The 13117-nt window shown below is 40.0% G+C and overlaps 1 protein-coding gene across 7 annotated transcripts in view; it reads right to left on the bottom strand.

Moving 5' to 3' along the window:
• fcho2 (FCH and mu domain containing endocytic adaptor 2) overlaps positions 1 to 13117 on the bottom strand; it is a 48787-nt gene that overhangs the window by 34657 nt on the left and 1013 nt on the right. For all 7 annotated transcript variants that reach the window (XM_061798844.1, XM_061798840.1, XM_061798841.1 and 4 more), the window contains exons 2-7: positions 4518 to 4609; positions 3491 to 3565; positions 3288 to 3429; positions 2624 to 2776; positions 2403 to 2507; positions 591 to 689 (exon numbers count right to left, since the gene is read on the bottom strand). In XM_061798844.1, coding sequence (XP_061654828.1) covers positions 591 to 689; positions 2403 to 2507; positions 2624 to 2776; positions 3288 to 3429; positions 3491 to 3565; positions 4518 to 4609 — 666 coding nt within the window. The remainder of the gene's footprint in view (positions 1 to 590; positions 690 to 2402; positions 2508 to 2623; positions 2777 to 3287; positions 3430 to 3490; positions 3566 to 4517; positions 4610 to 13117) is intronic.

Below are 13117 nucleotides of genomic sequence, written 5' to 3'. Positions count from 1 at the left end.
CCTTTTGAAAAAATGTTTTTTTTATCTTGGAAAAGTACAACTTTTTGTCTTTATGTCCCTTAAAAATGCAGCTAGCTAAAAAAAAAAAAAAAGTGATTTATATTTCGTATTATAAGCCTGTATTTGTGTGACTTTGCTCTCATAAAATTGCAATAAACTTTAGCCCCATTTTTTTTTTTTTTTTTTGCTTTTCAGTGCAACTTTGCTACTCCTCAATCAAGTTAAGAAACAGGCGGACCTGGAGGTTTTTTCTGCGGAGCGGAGCGCCCCTCGATGGACGTGACAAGAAGTAGAGCACAGAGAGCATCTTCACGCGGCACTTGCTTGCGGACTGAACTGTAAAAGCTAGCAAACAAGTGGCGGCGACGCTGGGAGCGTGACGGAGGCGTTTTAGATCAGTTTTGATCACTTTTTAATTGTTGGGCGCGGAGGGCCGAATGGCAGGTTTCCTGCTTCCCAGTTAAACGATTAGCGAGATCAAAGCGCACACTAATTGATATGACGCCGAGTGAACCCGGTCGGGTCAACACCTACTTCCACCCGCTGGAATGTTCCGGTGCGTGTGTGTGTGTGTGTGTGTGTGTACTCACCTCTCCTATTTGGACGTGCGTTTCCTCCACAGACTGCGAGTACGACTTGATGATGTCCTTCATGTGGAGGATGTGGCTTTCTTCAATGTCCTGGAATTTCTGCAATGAATCGACACGAAACATGAAACAAAATATGACTCTTTTTTTTTTTTAATCTGAGATAAAAGTGGGTTTTTTTTCAAGTTTAATTTTTTTGTAATCTAGAAAAATAAAACCTTTTTTTCCGAGGAAAAAAAATGAAAACTAAAATTTCATCTGTATAAAACATCATCATCATTTCTTTCTTAAAAAGAGAGACTTTTGGATCTAGAAAAATTACTTCTCTCTCGATCACGCGACTTTTTTTATTTCCCAAAAATTGACATTTTCATCAAGAAAAAGAACACTTATTTTTGAAAATTTGTCATTTTATATCTAGAAAACAGCCAACTTTTTTATTAGAAAAAAAAAAAGTATCTAGAAAAACAAAACTTTTAATCTGAGAAAAGTACAACTTTTTACGTAGAAAAATACAATTTATTATTTTAGAAAGTTTTTTTGTTTTTATCTCTAGAAAAAAAATCAGGTCTTTCATTTCACAAAAACACCTTTTATCAAGCAAAAGAAAACTTAAAAAAAAAAAACACCTTTCATCTAGAAAATAAAACATTTGATACAGGAAGAACACGACGTCACTCTCTAGAAAACAACTTTTTATTTCTGGAAAACCAACACCTTTCATAAATAAAAATACATCTTTTTAAACTAGGAAAAATAAAAACTTCTCATGTCAAAAAAGTACTACTTTTTAAACTAGAAAAACAAAACTTCTCATCCAAGAACCAAACGACTTCTCTCTCTGGAAAACGTGACTTTTTATCTTGAATAAAATATGACTTTTCATCTAGAGAAATTACATTTTATCATGAAAACTTCAAATTTAATTAGTATTTTTTTTGTTAATCCATACAGTGTTCCCCTGCTATTTGTGGGAAATAGGGACAGAGCTCTGCCGTGAACCAAAAATTCACTTCAACATAGTTCCTTGGCACCAAGATGCCACAAGATGGTGCCAAATAAATACTTCGTTTTTCAGTTTTCATAATGAAGGATAGGTTCACCCCCAAAAATCAGCTAGTAAGTGAATTAGCAAAGCGCAAATCACAAATGTATCGAGTAAGAATGTGATTCGTTTCCCTCAAAAAAAAAGTTAATCTTGAAAAAATATTTTTCCCCTACCAAAAAGTTACCTTATAAAGTAAAAAAATAAAAAAAAAACAGCGACGTTTCTCCCCCCAAAATAAGCATATGAATTTCTGCAACCAATTGACAAAAACCATGAAAACAACACAATGCACATCCTGAATGTATCATGTCGTCATACGTCTGGGTGGTCTTTTGTCCACCGCGAGACGTGCATTTTTCATGTCCATGTGAAACAGGAAGACAGACCACAGGGGAGTAAAAGCGCTTTAAATTAAACCTTTAAATACTGCTTTGCGGTTGACTTTATGTGGGCAAACTCTGAGAATGACACAAGAAATTACAAAGTGGTCAAATGAAACTGTGGGATGGAGATGAAGATGTTCTGACCACAAAATGGCAAAGTAGGGATGTTTTGACATCCCACACAGCAGAAAGAACATTAACTCCGACAACACAATCCATTGGAAGATCCTGCTCCACCTCCATTTGGCCGAGAAGTGTTCAAAGCCATTTACTCGAATTATGACTTCACTACCGCTTCTGTGCTGACAACACCAAAATATCCAAACATTCGATGTAATGATATCGACAGCAGGCTTACATCGAAGAAAAGGACAAAAGTCATACCTGTGCCGTTTCCTCCATCTTGAGTTCGAAGTCAGACTTGGCATAGGCGTATTTCTCCACGTACGACTTGTAGGTCTCCGTGGCTTTTTTGGCTTTTATTCCCGCCTGCGAAGGTACGAACAGAGCGGAGAGAATACGGTGAAATTTGATACCTTTCACGCAGAACGGCGACACGGGACGAACCCGGGCAGTGTGCAAGAGGCTTCAGTGTGCCGTCCTACCTTGTCCACGTCTCTCTGAGTTGCCCCTTCCTTGCGCAGGCGCTCCTGCTCCACCGTTTTGGCGTTGTAGTTCTCCTTGGACTTCTGCAGGGCTTGCCCGGTGCTCTGGATGTTCTGCACGGCCTCCAAGGTGGACGCCACCTCTTCTTTTGTCTAACAACGACGACAATGAGATCACTATGTCCCCAGCGACTGTTACCTACCGGGATTATTCCTGCATATGAAATGTGTAGGTGGCCGCCTCCAGTAAAGCTCTGCCATTACTGTTGGTTATTTTTGGCCAGTGTTAAACTAAGTTGGGTGTCAATTTTAAATGCAATTGTGGTGTAACGGCGCTGTATCAGAAACATATGAAGAGTTCAAACGCAAAAGCAGCTATCTTCATTTTTCTGTGAATTAAGAAAAAATCTTAGTAGAATTAGTAGACTCGGACAGTTATGAGACAAAAACTACTGTTTAAAAAAAATAGAGAAAACTGTATTTCAAGGAAGGCATGAGGACATTACAAAGGGAGAAAATTGAGACAATTTGGATGCGCACTTTTTTTCTGCATCGCCAAGGTAATCAATCAGTATTGGCGGATACTCAAAATCAAGTGACTGGGACTCAGATGCGAAAAAATGTGATCGGGTGGTCCCAATTAAAACCACCGATCGGCGCTCACCTTCTTGTGCGCTTTGGCCTGCTCCTCCACGTACTTGTGCACTTCTTTGATGAGCTCCTGTAGCTTGCGCACTAGCTCCATGTGGCAGATGGCCAGCTTCTCCGTGGAGCCCTTGAACACCTCCCACACCGGCGCAAACGTCCTGCGGTCGACAGGCACGTTGACGTACGCGTTCGTCCCGGGAGAAAGGGCTCTGGACTCACCCGAGCTGGGAAAAGTTTCCCGCCGTCTTGGCCAGCTTGGTCATGGACCTGGCGTAGGCCTCTTCGATAACACTCCTGGAAGAATACCAATCCATGTCAAAAAAAAAAAAAAAAGTATCTCAAATAATACGTGTAAATTGTATAATTTGCATATTCTCCATTTGTAACTGTCCAGTCAACAGTGTGCCATTTCGGCCACCAGAGGGAGGCATGGTCAAGCATTCATGTCGCTCAGCAACGTCAACACGACTTTGCCAAATCAAAATAAACCTTAAAATCATTATTTTATGTGATTATTGTGATATTACAGATTATTATTCTTTCTACAGAACTATGATTTAACATACTATTATTGTTTTTATTCCTACAGTTAATGTTATTACAATTATTATTATTTTCCATATTTTGACATGACTTTACAATCTCTATTAAAAAGTAACATTTATTAATTTTAAATTATAGATATGATTTTACATGAAATTTACATAGTTATTAAAATTTAATTTAAGTTAAATACAGAATTAATTTACATATTATACAGTGTTATTACTGTACAAATTATTATTTGGAAATTATTATTTTACAAACTATTATATTAGTCATACAGGTAATATTTTACATATTGCAAAATTGCAAAATTTTTAGAAATTTTTATTTCTAAAAATGTATTGTTTACATATTATTTTATGTATGATTATTTGTTTTCATAAATTTCATTTACATATAATTACCCTAGTAACTATTATTACTATGTTACATATTTTTCCCATTATTTTGGATATTATTATTATGAATAGTAGTAGCAGTAGTGTGCATCCAATCATTAATATTTAAGCAATACGCATATGACAGTGAGTATACCTATGACATTCTCCTTCACTTCTTCTTTGGCTTTTTTTGTGACACTCAAATTTAGATGATGCAGCAGTTATGCCGGGTGTAAAAGATGCTAATGGCTCGGGTAGAGTAAATGATTGTTTTTTTTTTTTTTTTTTGTATGTGCCAATCATGTTGCTTGACTTCTTACCTTTCCCTGATGAAGTCGGTCAGCTCCTTGGAGGAAATCTGCCCGTGCTTCATGTTGTGGTACAGCACATCGAAGCCATTGTTCTTTTCACCCTGTCGATGAAACGGCAAGATGAGGAGAAGAAACAATGCGCCCGCCGCTCAGCGCAGATTATTTAGCGCCGATACCTTTTCAAGCGTGCCCACGCCCGTCCAGGCTAAAAAAGGAGGTCGGCGGTGTTGATTTGCGCCAACATTCAAAAAGGCGACACTTGAAGCAACTAGTCGACTCGTCAACAAGTCGACTCTACCACTCTGTGATGACGGTTACAGTTTGAAGTCGATGAATCGCCAATCGTGTGTTTTGGCATTAACGCCTCGCTGAAATCAACGAGTGGTCGGTTCAAAAAAAATCTAAATCATGACGTCATTGATTAATCAAGGTTGACTATCGTCACATTATCGTCGACTAGCGGTTCAACGCCTACTTTATACAAAGGTGTGAAAAGATCAAACGGTTCAACTATGCAGTAATTCCTGCTGGTAGGTTTCTGTTTTATGCAAAGGCATCAAACTTTGCCACCATTCTGCGCCCACACATGGCAAAAGCTCAAACGGCTGGCGATTTCGTGCCACCCATCTGTGCAGTATACGGGCTTGAAATTTAGTCGGAATCGGACCAAATCTATAGGACGAGCTCATCTCTGTAAGGACCCTTGAAAATGTCCAAGAAGCCCGTTTAAAACTAAATTGAAAAACTCTCTATGTCTTTATAGACTTTCTTTTTTTTGTAGGTGCACTCATGATTGAGACGCCGACAAAATGTTATATTTATCTTAAAAAGAGTTTCCTGTTTCATGGTGCGCCAGCAAATTCTAATTAGCAATAATCAGACCAAATCAAGGAAATTGTCTTTGAAGGATCCTTGGAAATGGCCTAAAATGTCTGCTACAAACCAACATTTTTTGGGGGACTTTTTGGGGGCCCCTCATGAAAGATGGAATGAATGTGCATAGTAGTGAACATTCACTAATATTGTGACAGAAATGACGGAACACTTGAGGCTGCGTTGCTGTAATGCCCCACAAGCGCCTCTAGAGGGCAGTGAGGAACAACAGATGGAATATGACGTGGACGTCACATTTTTTTCTGATGGGAAAACGTGTCAGAGGGAGGCGATTCTTTGTGGGTGACACAAAGTGGGACTATTTGGGGCCCGCCGGTGACGGACACTTGCTTTGGAGGTAAAACCGAGGTGGGACAAAGGTTGCGTGGAAGGGTACAAAGTAGCGGAATAGCGAAAATCCACGGATAATTGACGCCCATTATAACTGTATTCGGGGGTGGGGGGGGGGATATCTTTAACCCCAAAAAATCTTGAGTAAACTGGGGAGCCATTGAAAAGAACAAAAAAAAAAAAAGCCAATGTGTGAAACTGCAGGTGTGGGGGCCCACAGTAAACCTAAAAACAAAAACAACTGAATTTTTCTAAATAAAATCAAAATGTAGTACAAAAGTCCAAAAATTGGCAGCTACTTCTCCACTTTGTGAAGTAACATCGGAGCGGAAACAAGCTGTTAGCCTGCCAATGCTAGTTAGCCATGTTTTCTGCCTCGGTAGCAAGTCTTTAGTATTTATTTCACCAATTGTAGACACGCTAACTCTCTTAACTGATAGCGAACATGTATTCCAAGACAGCGTCACAGTAACATTACATTGAATTTGTCAAAGAGCGATGATGGGTGGCGCGCTCGTAAATGCGATATGGTATTGACGTATTGTCTTCGTAAGCACGTTTTGCATATCCTTCTTCTACCAAGCCGCCGTACCCGAAAAATTCCCGAAAGAGCTGACTCGAACTGGCCCATGGCGACACCTAACACAACATTTCTACGGATTTTCTAACTCACATCAGATGCTGATCATGTAATTATCTCAATGCAGAGCGCAGTGTTGTCGTGTGAAAGTGCAAGTCGTGGCAATACCCCACTGTGCCGGGTTGTGTGCGAAAGGAACTTTGATGTCTCTGAAGCTGCTGCACCAACTGTACGGTAGGCTAATACGTCAATTGTGTGTCAGAAGACCAAGTTATATCAAATTTGAGAAACAAAAGACTTCAAGGTCATTTACAAATGACACATCCAAAAACAAAGTGCGAAATGTCTAACAGCCAAGCCTTTTCTTTATTGGAAAAAAAAACAAAACGATTTGACAGCTTGAGCGAGGGCCATGCTTTCGGTATAAGACACGACACCAAACAATCTCAGCAAGCATCTTCATTCTTGCAGAGTTACTTCCTTCTTCCTGTCCACGCCGCCACACTCAGCACTTTTGACACGGGCCACAACTTCCCACACACGGCCCCTTTCTTGCTGCCTCACGCAGGGAAAAGGCAAGCAGTTCGGTGTTGATGTGACTTCTCAAAAGTCGGTCGTCACGGCGGGACACTGGCGGAAGGGGAAATGTTAGAAAACAGGTTTAGCGGTTTCAGTTGCCCGCGGCTACGAGAATGACACGCACGCATTGCATGACGTGCTTTTAAAAAAAAAAAAAAAAAAAAAAGATTAGCCAGCACAGTCCTCACGTAACCCTCTGCTGCGCAAAAACAATCATGAAGTCCCTATGGGCTCGCCGAAGAATCTCTTTGAGGTATACCCAAGAAGTTTAGCGCACAGGTACTAGAGTTTTCAGTTTCATGGCAAGCCATCAAACTTTGCCACCAAATCCTGCCCACACACAAAGACAAAATCTTACATTTTGGGCAATGTAGCGCCACCCATTTGTTTAGTTGCTATCGGGGAGAAAAGAAAAAAAAAATCTCTTCGAGGAGTTTTGAAGGACACCTGGAAAGGACAAAAGGATCCAAAAATGGCTGCTTCGACCCAAAATGGCAGGCTCCATGTGTCTTTTGTGGTATGGCTTCTTAACCTCAAGTAACCCTCAGCTCCGGAAAAATGAAAATAAAGTCCCTGTGGGGTCGCCTTTGAATCTCTTTGGGGGATACCCAAGAAGTTTAGAGCCAGAGTTACTAGCGTTTTCTGCTTATGGCAAGCCATCAAACTTCGCCACCCTATTCTGCCCACACACAATGACAAAAAATATATATATATATATTTTTTTTTTTTTTGCACTTTGGGGCCACCGTTCTTATGCACAAGACACCTAAAGATCTATGGCATCTCACCACAAAATTGGGAATCGCTGGCCTTGGCCCTGCCTGGCACCAAGTTGTACTTTCTGCCCGAAACTAATCAGCCGTCCTGGCTAACGCAACCCCACTCCCGCTGTACACTTGCGGAACAGATCAAGCGTCGGTCTGCGCCGGCACACCGGAAGATGTTCCAAAACTCAACACACACTCAGCTGCCGATGAGCACTAAACATTTGTAAAAAGATGGCCCTATTTTTGAGGGACTCCTAGAAATGGCCAAAATGAGCCCAAAACAGACACTTCGAACTAAAAGAGCAGACTTCCCATGTCTTTTCAAACAAAGCTTCCTGAGACTTATGTCTACCAACTTACATGTTAGTAAGTGTAACTGGCTATAGCAGATGAATTTTAAAAAATAAATAACAATTCTTGGGCTGCACTATTGTATCAATTTTGGTGGTCCAAACACACAATGCGTCTGTCTGCACAGAGTGGAAGTGACGAAAGCAAGCAAGCAAGCATGGGAAGAAAGCGTGACAAATAAACACAAAGACAGGAAAAAGATTTCTGGGTGGTTCTGACCGAGCAGGAGAACAAAAATGACGGAATTTGGCTCTGACGACCCTCCAATGGTCCGACCTCAAACCTGAGACAGCTACTTAAGTACAGCAACAAAGTACTCATCGAGTAAACGCACATGAAAGACAAAAGATGACACGCTAAAGTGTAACAACACAAGATAACATACTAAGTAATTGGGTAGGCAGAAGAGCCAAACCACAAATTTGCACTCGATCACGTAACAGAAGCGTGAGGGAATGCAATTTTTAATCAACACGGGCGAAGGAAATGGACTTTTTATGGCCCGGCGGGCAGCCAAGTCGGCGTGACGTGAACAGAACCCTCGGTATCATTGTCCTCCGAGCTCAAACCTCCTCGAATGTTCAGTTTAAGGCCCGAGCATTTTCGACGAGGCCGTCTGAGGCTGCCGCGCGAATCGATCGCAGGAAGGTGCAGAATGTATCGCGGGCGGGCTAAGTGGAGTTTTATTTGGTCGTTTCATGTCCGGCCAGCCGGCAAGTAGACGCGGGAATGTTCAGGTAAGCGCAGTGGAAAAACACAAAAGCCTATACGGGAGAAAAACTGAAAAAAAGTCAGCCGGTGTGAAATGGTAGCGCCAACATCAAAAGAACTGCTAACTGTGCGATACAATTTTCAACCTTTTCACGGCTTTGTGTTAGGGCCTTTCGCAAAATCACCAGGTCAATTTCTGTGTCATGTATGTTTGTGTCATGTCACATACAGGGAAGCAAAACTGAGAAAATAATAGGAAACACAAAACAAAATGTAGGATTTACCTGTTTCTTTGTGGTTTTTTTTTTTTGTTTGTTTTTTTTAACTCTAACTATGCAACTCAATTGCACAAGGTCCGCTCGACCTTCCTCGTGAGACGCCGATGTGATGAAACACATCCTTTGTATGTACGATTTGCACCATTTGAGTGGCGCGAGGAGTGTTTAGACACACACAATGCAGACAACAGTGTGTGGAGGGCGAGCGAGGACGTGCTTTTTCGGCGTAGTTTGCGTCAGCACGCTTCGTTTATCCTGGATTGGCAAACCCGTTTTTCCATGACACTGGAAGGCTAAAGCTAAGCTAACCAGCAAAGTACAAAAATCAGGACTGAGACCTGCCGCAAAAAACTGAGATATTATGCGGAATCCAGCCCCCAGCCCCAAATGTTTACAATTGTCTATATTAAGCAGAGACCGATAATCGGACGGGCCGATTATAGTCACCAATATTCAGCATTTGAGCATATCGGCAACTGACTTTTTTTTTTTTTTTTTTTTAACTGGGTAAACATCAGAGAACTAATGATTTATTTACATTCCCAGTCAACTTGAAAAGAGATGCTGCTGAGCCTGGGAGCTCCCTGGACTTTTTCTTGGAATTTTAAAACAAACATGTCTACTGTCTAAGATTTAAAAAAAATATAATAATAATAACATGTCGCAAATCTGAAAAGCTGTTTAATAAACATATGGTGAAAGGCATTTAAATGAAGGTAAGAGTTGGAGTTCGTATTATTCCAAATGTTGACGCCAATATTTTCCCTTTTGCTACAAATGAATATTCGCTCCAAATATCAGTTATCAGCCTCCTTGAAACTAATAATCGGTATCGGTCCTGGAAAAAAAACAAAAAAACAAAAAAAACATATTAGTCTATCTCTAGTCTATATTAATAGCTAAAAGCTGTAATTCTACCACAAACTGTTCTCCCAACACGAAATACAAACTTGTTATGGTGCTTTCGGTGCGAGTAGCTGTGATTATTGCGTGTGTGTGTGTGTGTGTGTGTGTATTAGTTGATGATTTGCAGTTTAGTCGAAAGTAAACGGACGCGTCGTCGGGTGCCAACGTGCGCGCGCGGCGCATGTTAAACACACAGCTGATCTTTGCCATCACTGGATTCTCTTGTGGCCGAGGCACAAAGGGCAGACTGACAAGAGTCGCTCGCCTCCTTTCCATTTAGTTCACCGCAGCGTCGGCGGTAGGGGGGCGACTGCACCCTCCATTGACTCCAAAGGCATACACAGTGGATGTAAAAAGTCTACACACCCCTGTTCAAATGTCAGGTTTTTCTGTTATGGAGAAGAAAAAAAAGTATCAGACCAAAATCAATTTATATATAAATCAAAATCCATAATCAAGATTAGGCTTTACACGATCAGGATTTTTGGGGCCGATCACAGAGTTTTAAAAAACGATAACCGATCACAAGATGGAGGAATGTGTCGATTTAAATGACCTGTTCAATGACTGTATATACCTAATTGCTCAAAAAAATTCTATTTACAATAAATAATATATCGTTGTTCCTTTATTTATGCCAGTGAGGCATAGTGACAGACAGAACAAATGAATGGTCTTCTATTAGATGGCAGGAAGTAAATACAGTCATTAATGTATCCACTTTTTTGTGACATTTTTGTTTGTTGGCGTGCCGGGAGATTTTTCAATTGCAAAATATGTTCCTTGGCTCCATAAAGGTTAGAAATCACTGCTCCAGTCAGGTCGTGTATTTTAATCAGTCAGGTCAAACCAACATTACAACATGACAGAAATAATGGGTGCTAACTTACTGGAATTAAATGACTTATTATTCCATTTTTAATTAAATGACTTCACCCACACCGAAACTTTAGAGCATGATTCGACAGAACGGCGGCATGTTTACGTCCAACCGTTCGCGCTACCTGCTTGCGAGCCGTATCGTATTAAAAGTACGTGAACATACCTCAAGCACGCCTTAAACGAACGTCCTCTCCTGTCCTGAGCACCGGTGACCACCAACACACGTTTTTCCCCATTTTGTTTTTATAATACAGTCGGCGCGCTCCAATCTTGTTGTCGTCGCCACGGTAACGGGTGTATCCGGTCGCATTTGAGTTGACAAGATAAAGCCTACTGATCGTAAAAAACGGGATGCGGCGGTATCGGAATACAAGGTTTTATTGCAGTAGTCTGACATAGTGCAAGCGTGAAAGAGCATATTTGTTTTGTAGTCTGAGCCGTGCATTACGTGTTGTATGTCTCAGACGTGTTGTCTGTTACAGACCGCCGACATTTTTTTTTTTAGTTTTTTTTAAATAACTTTATTGGCCGGCAGATATTAACAGGTCTACGTCAAAAGACACGCGACAAGGCTAAAAATAAACTAGCTTTTGGATTCAAATATACTGTGCACAATGGCGACGCGGAGTAAATGTCTGCCACAATTTAAAGTGCTTCTGATTAGCCGCAAATAAAGTTCTGATGTTCTAGGAGGCTTTTCCTGACTTTTGTAGAGCTTTGCTGACTTCAATATCGTAAAATTATGAGTTGATTTTTGTTAAAATTACAACTTTATTCCCGTAAATTACAACTTTACTAATGTAAAATGTCAGCTTTATTTAATAACATTAGAGCTTTATTTTAGTAAAATTAAGACATTATTCTTGTACTTTATTACTTTATTCTTGTTAAATAATACATCATTAATTAATTATCATTAATAATTACATCATTATTTTTTTGGCAAAATGACAGCTGTATTTTTCTGTAAAATTATTAGTTTTTCTCGGTAAATTACTCCATTATTTTGTGGAAAATGGCTTCTCGTAAAATTATTACTTTTTTATAATATATAAAATTCTGACTTTATTCTGAAATTACCTAACTTTATTCGAAAATTACTTGCATTACAGTATTGTCTTCTAAAGCTACCACTTCATTCTCGTAAAATTCAGACTCATTTACCATAAAATTACAAGTGCGTCCTGAAAATCTTGACTTTATTTTGGTAACGTTTTTGACCTTTATTTTCATGTCAAAACTGTGAATAGCGTAAAACGGCAACTTTGTCATCGTCATCGAATTAGAGCTTTAATGCCGCGGTGCGTAGTTTCAGTCTCCACCGAGGTTGGAATTCTGCCTGACAACAAGCGAGCCGTCGCTTTCATATGATGCTGGCTACGCCTGGCCCCCGCCTACCCACCGTGTGATTCTAGAACGTTTTCATTCTGTTTTGAAGGACAGCCAGTGGGGGAGACAAATGGATTATTCGGAAGAGGCAATTATTACGATTACTTTCTGCTACAGAAACACAAAATAATGTTTGTTAAATAATGAGACAAGGGGGTCGTGCCCCACCTGTTGCTAGAAAAAATGCGCCAATTCCAGTCCATCATTTCCGGTACATATTTTTGTGTGTGTGTGTGTGTACTCATAAGCGCAGAGTGCGGGAACTTCACTGTCAGCATGAAATATAAAACGTAAAATATGAAAAATTGTGAAAAACACAGCAAGATGTTAAATGAGCTGTTCGGCTTAATCGGCATTGTGTCATCTCCTTTAGTAGCGGCCTGTGTGAAAATGATGGTTACACATTGCAGATTTAATTAAGTAAAAATAACAACTTTGTTTTAATAAACTATTTAAAGCTCTCTGTTTACATGCTAACTGGAGTGACAAGCTAAAATGCCAACAAAATGCTAATAGTGCATGTAGCTTTTTGTTAGTCATGTTGGAAAGTTTTCAGAAAATCAGAAAAAGCTATGTTTAGCAAGCACATTGGTATTTTTCATTGATGAATACATGCAATTATGCTCCCGAGTTCACGTTTTGGAATTTATTCAAGCTGACATGTTTAAACATGATATGGAAATGACTCATCAGTTGGCCAAAACAACATTTTAAAGCATAACTCCCCCAAGTATTTTAGTAACTGGTGGCTGTTGCCTGAAAGGGTCAATTTTATAGGAATTCAGGTGGAATTGTCACAAACCTTGTGTTAAGAGCACTAGCTCCAGTCAAATCAAGGCTTTAACCACTTTACCTTTCAAAGAACGACACAGTTAACGTAAAAAATAAATCAATATAAACATGAATTCTCAATATAAATTCAGGCCTCTTGTTGTTTTAGCT

This window comes from Phyllopteryx taeniolatus, chromosome 15, assembly GCF_024500385.1.
Source record: "Phyllopteryx taeniolatus isolate TA_2022b chromosome 15, UOR_Ptae_1.2, whole genome shotgun sequence".
NCBI classification, from domain to species: Eukaryota; Metazoa; Chordata; class Actinopteri; order Syngnathiformes; family Syngnathidae; genus Phyllopteryx; species Phyllopteryx taeniolatus.
The sequence above is the reverse complement of the archived record's forward strand: the minus strand, read 5'-3'. Positions and strand labels throughout refer to the sequence as shown.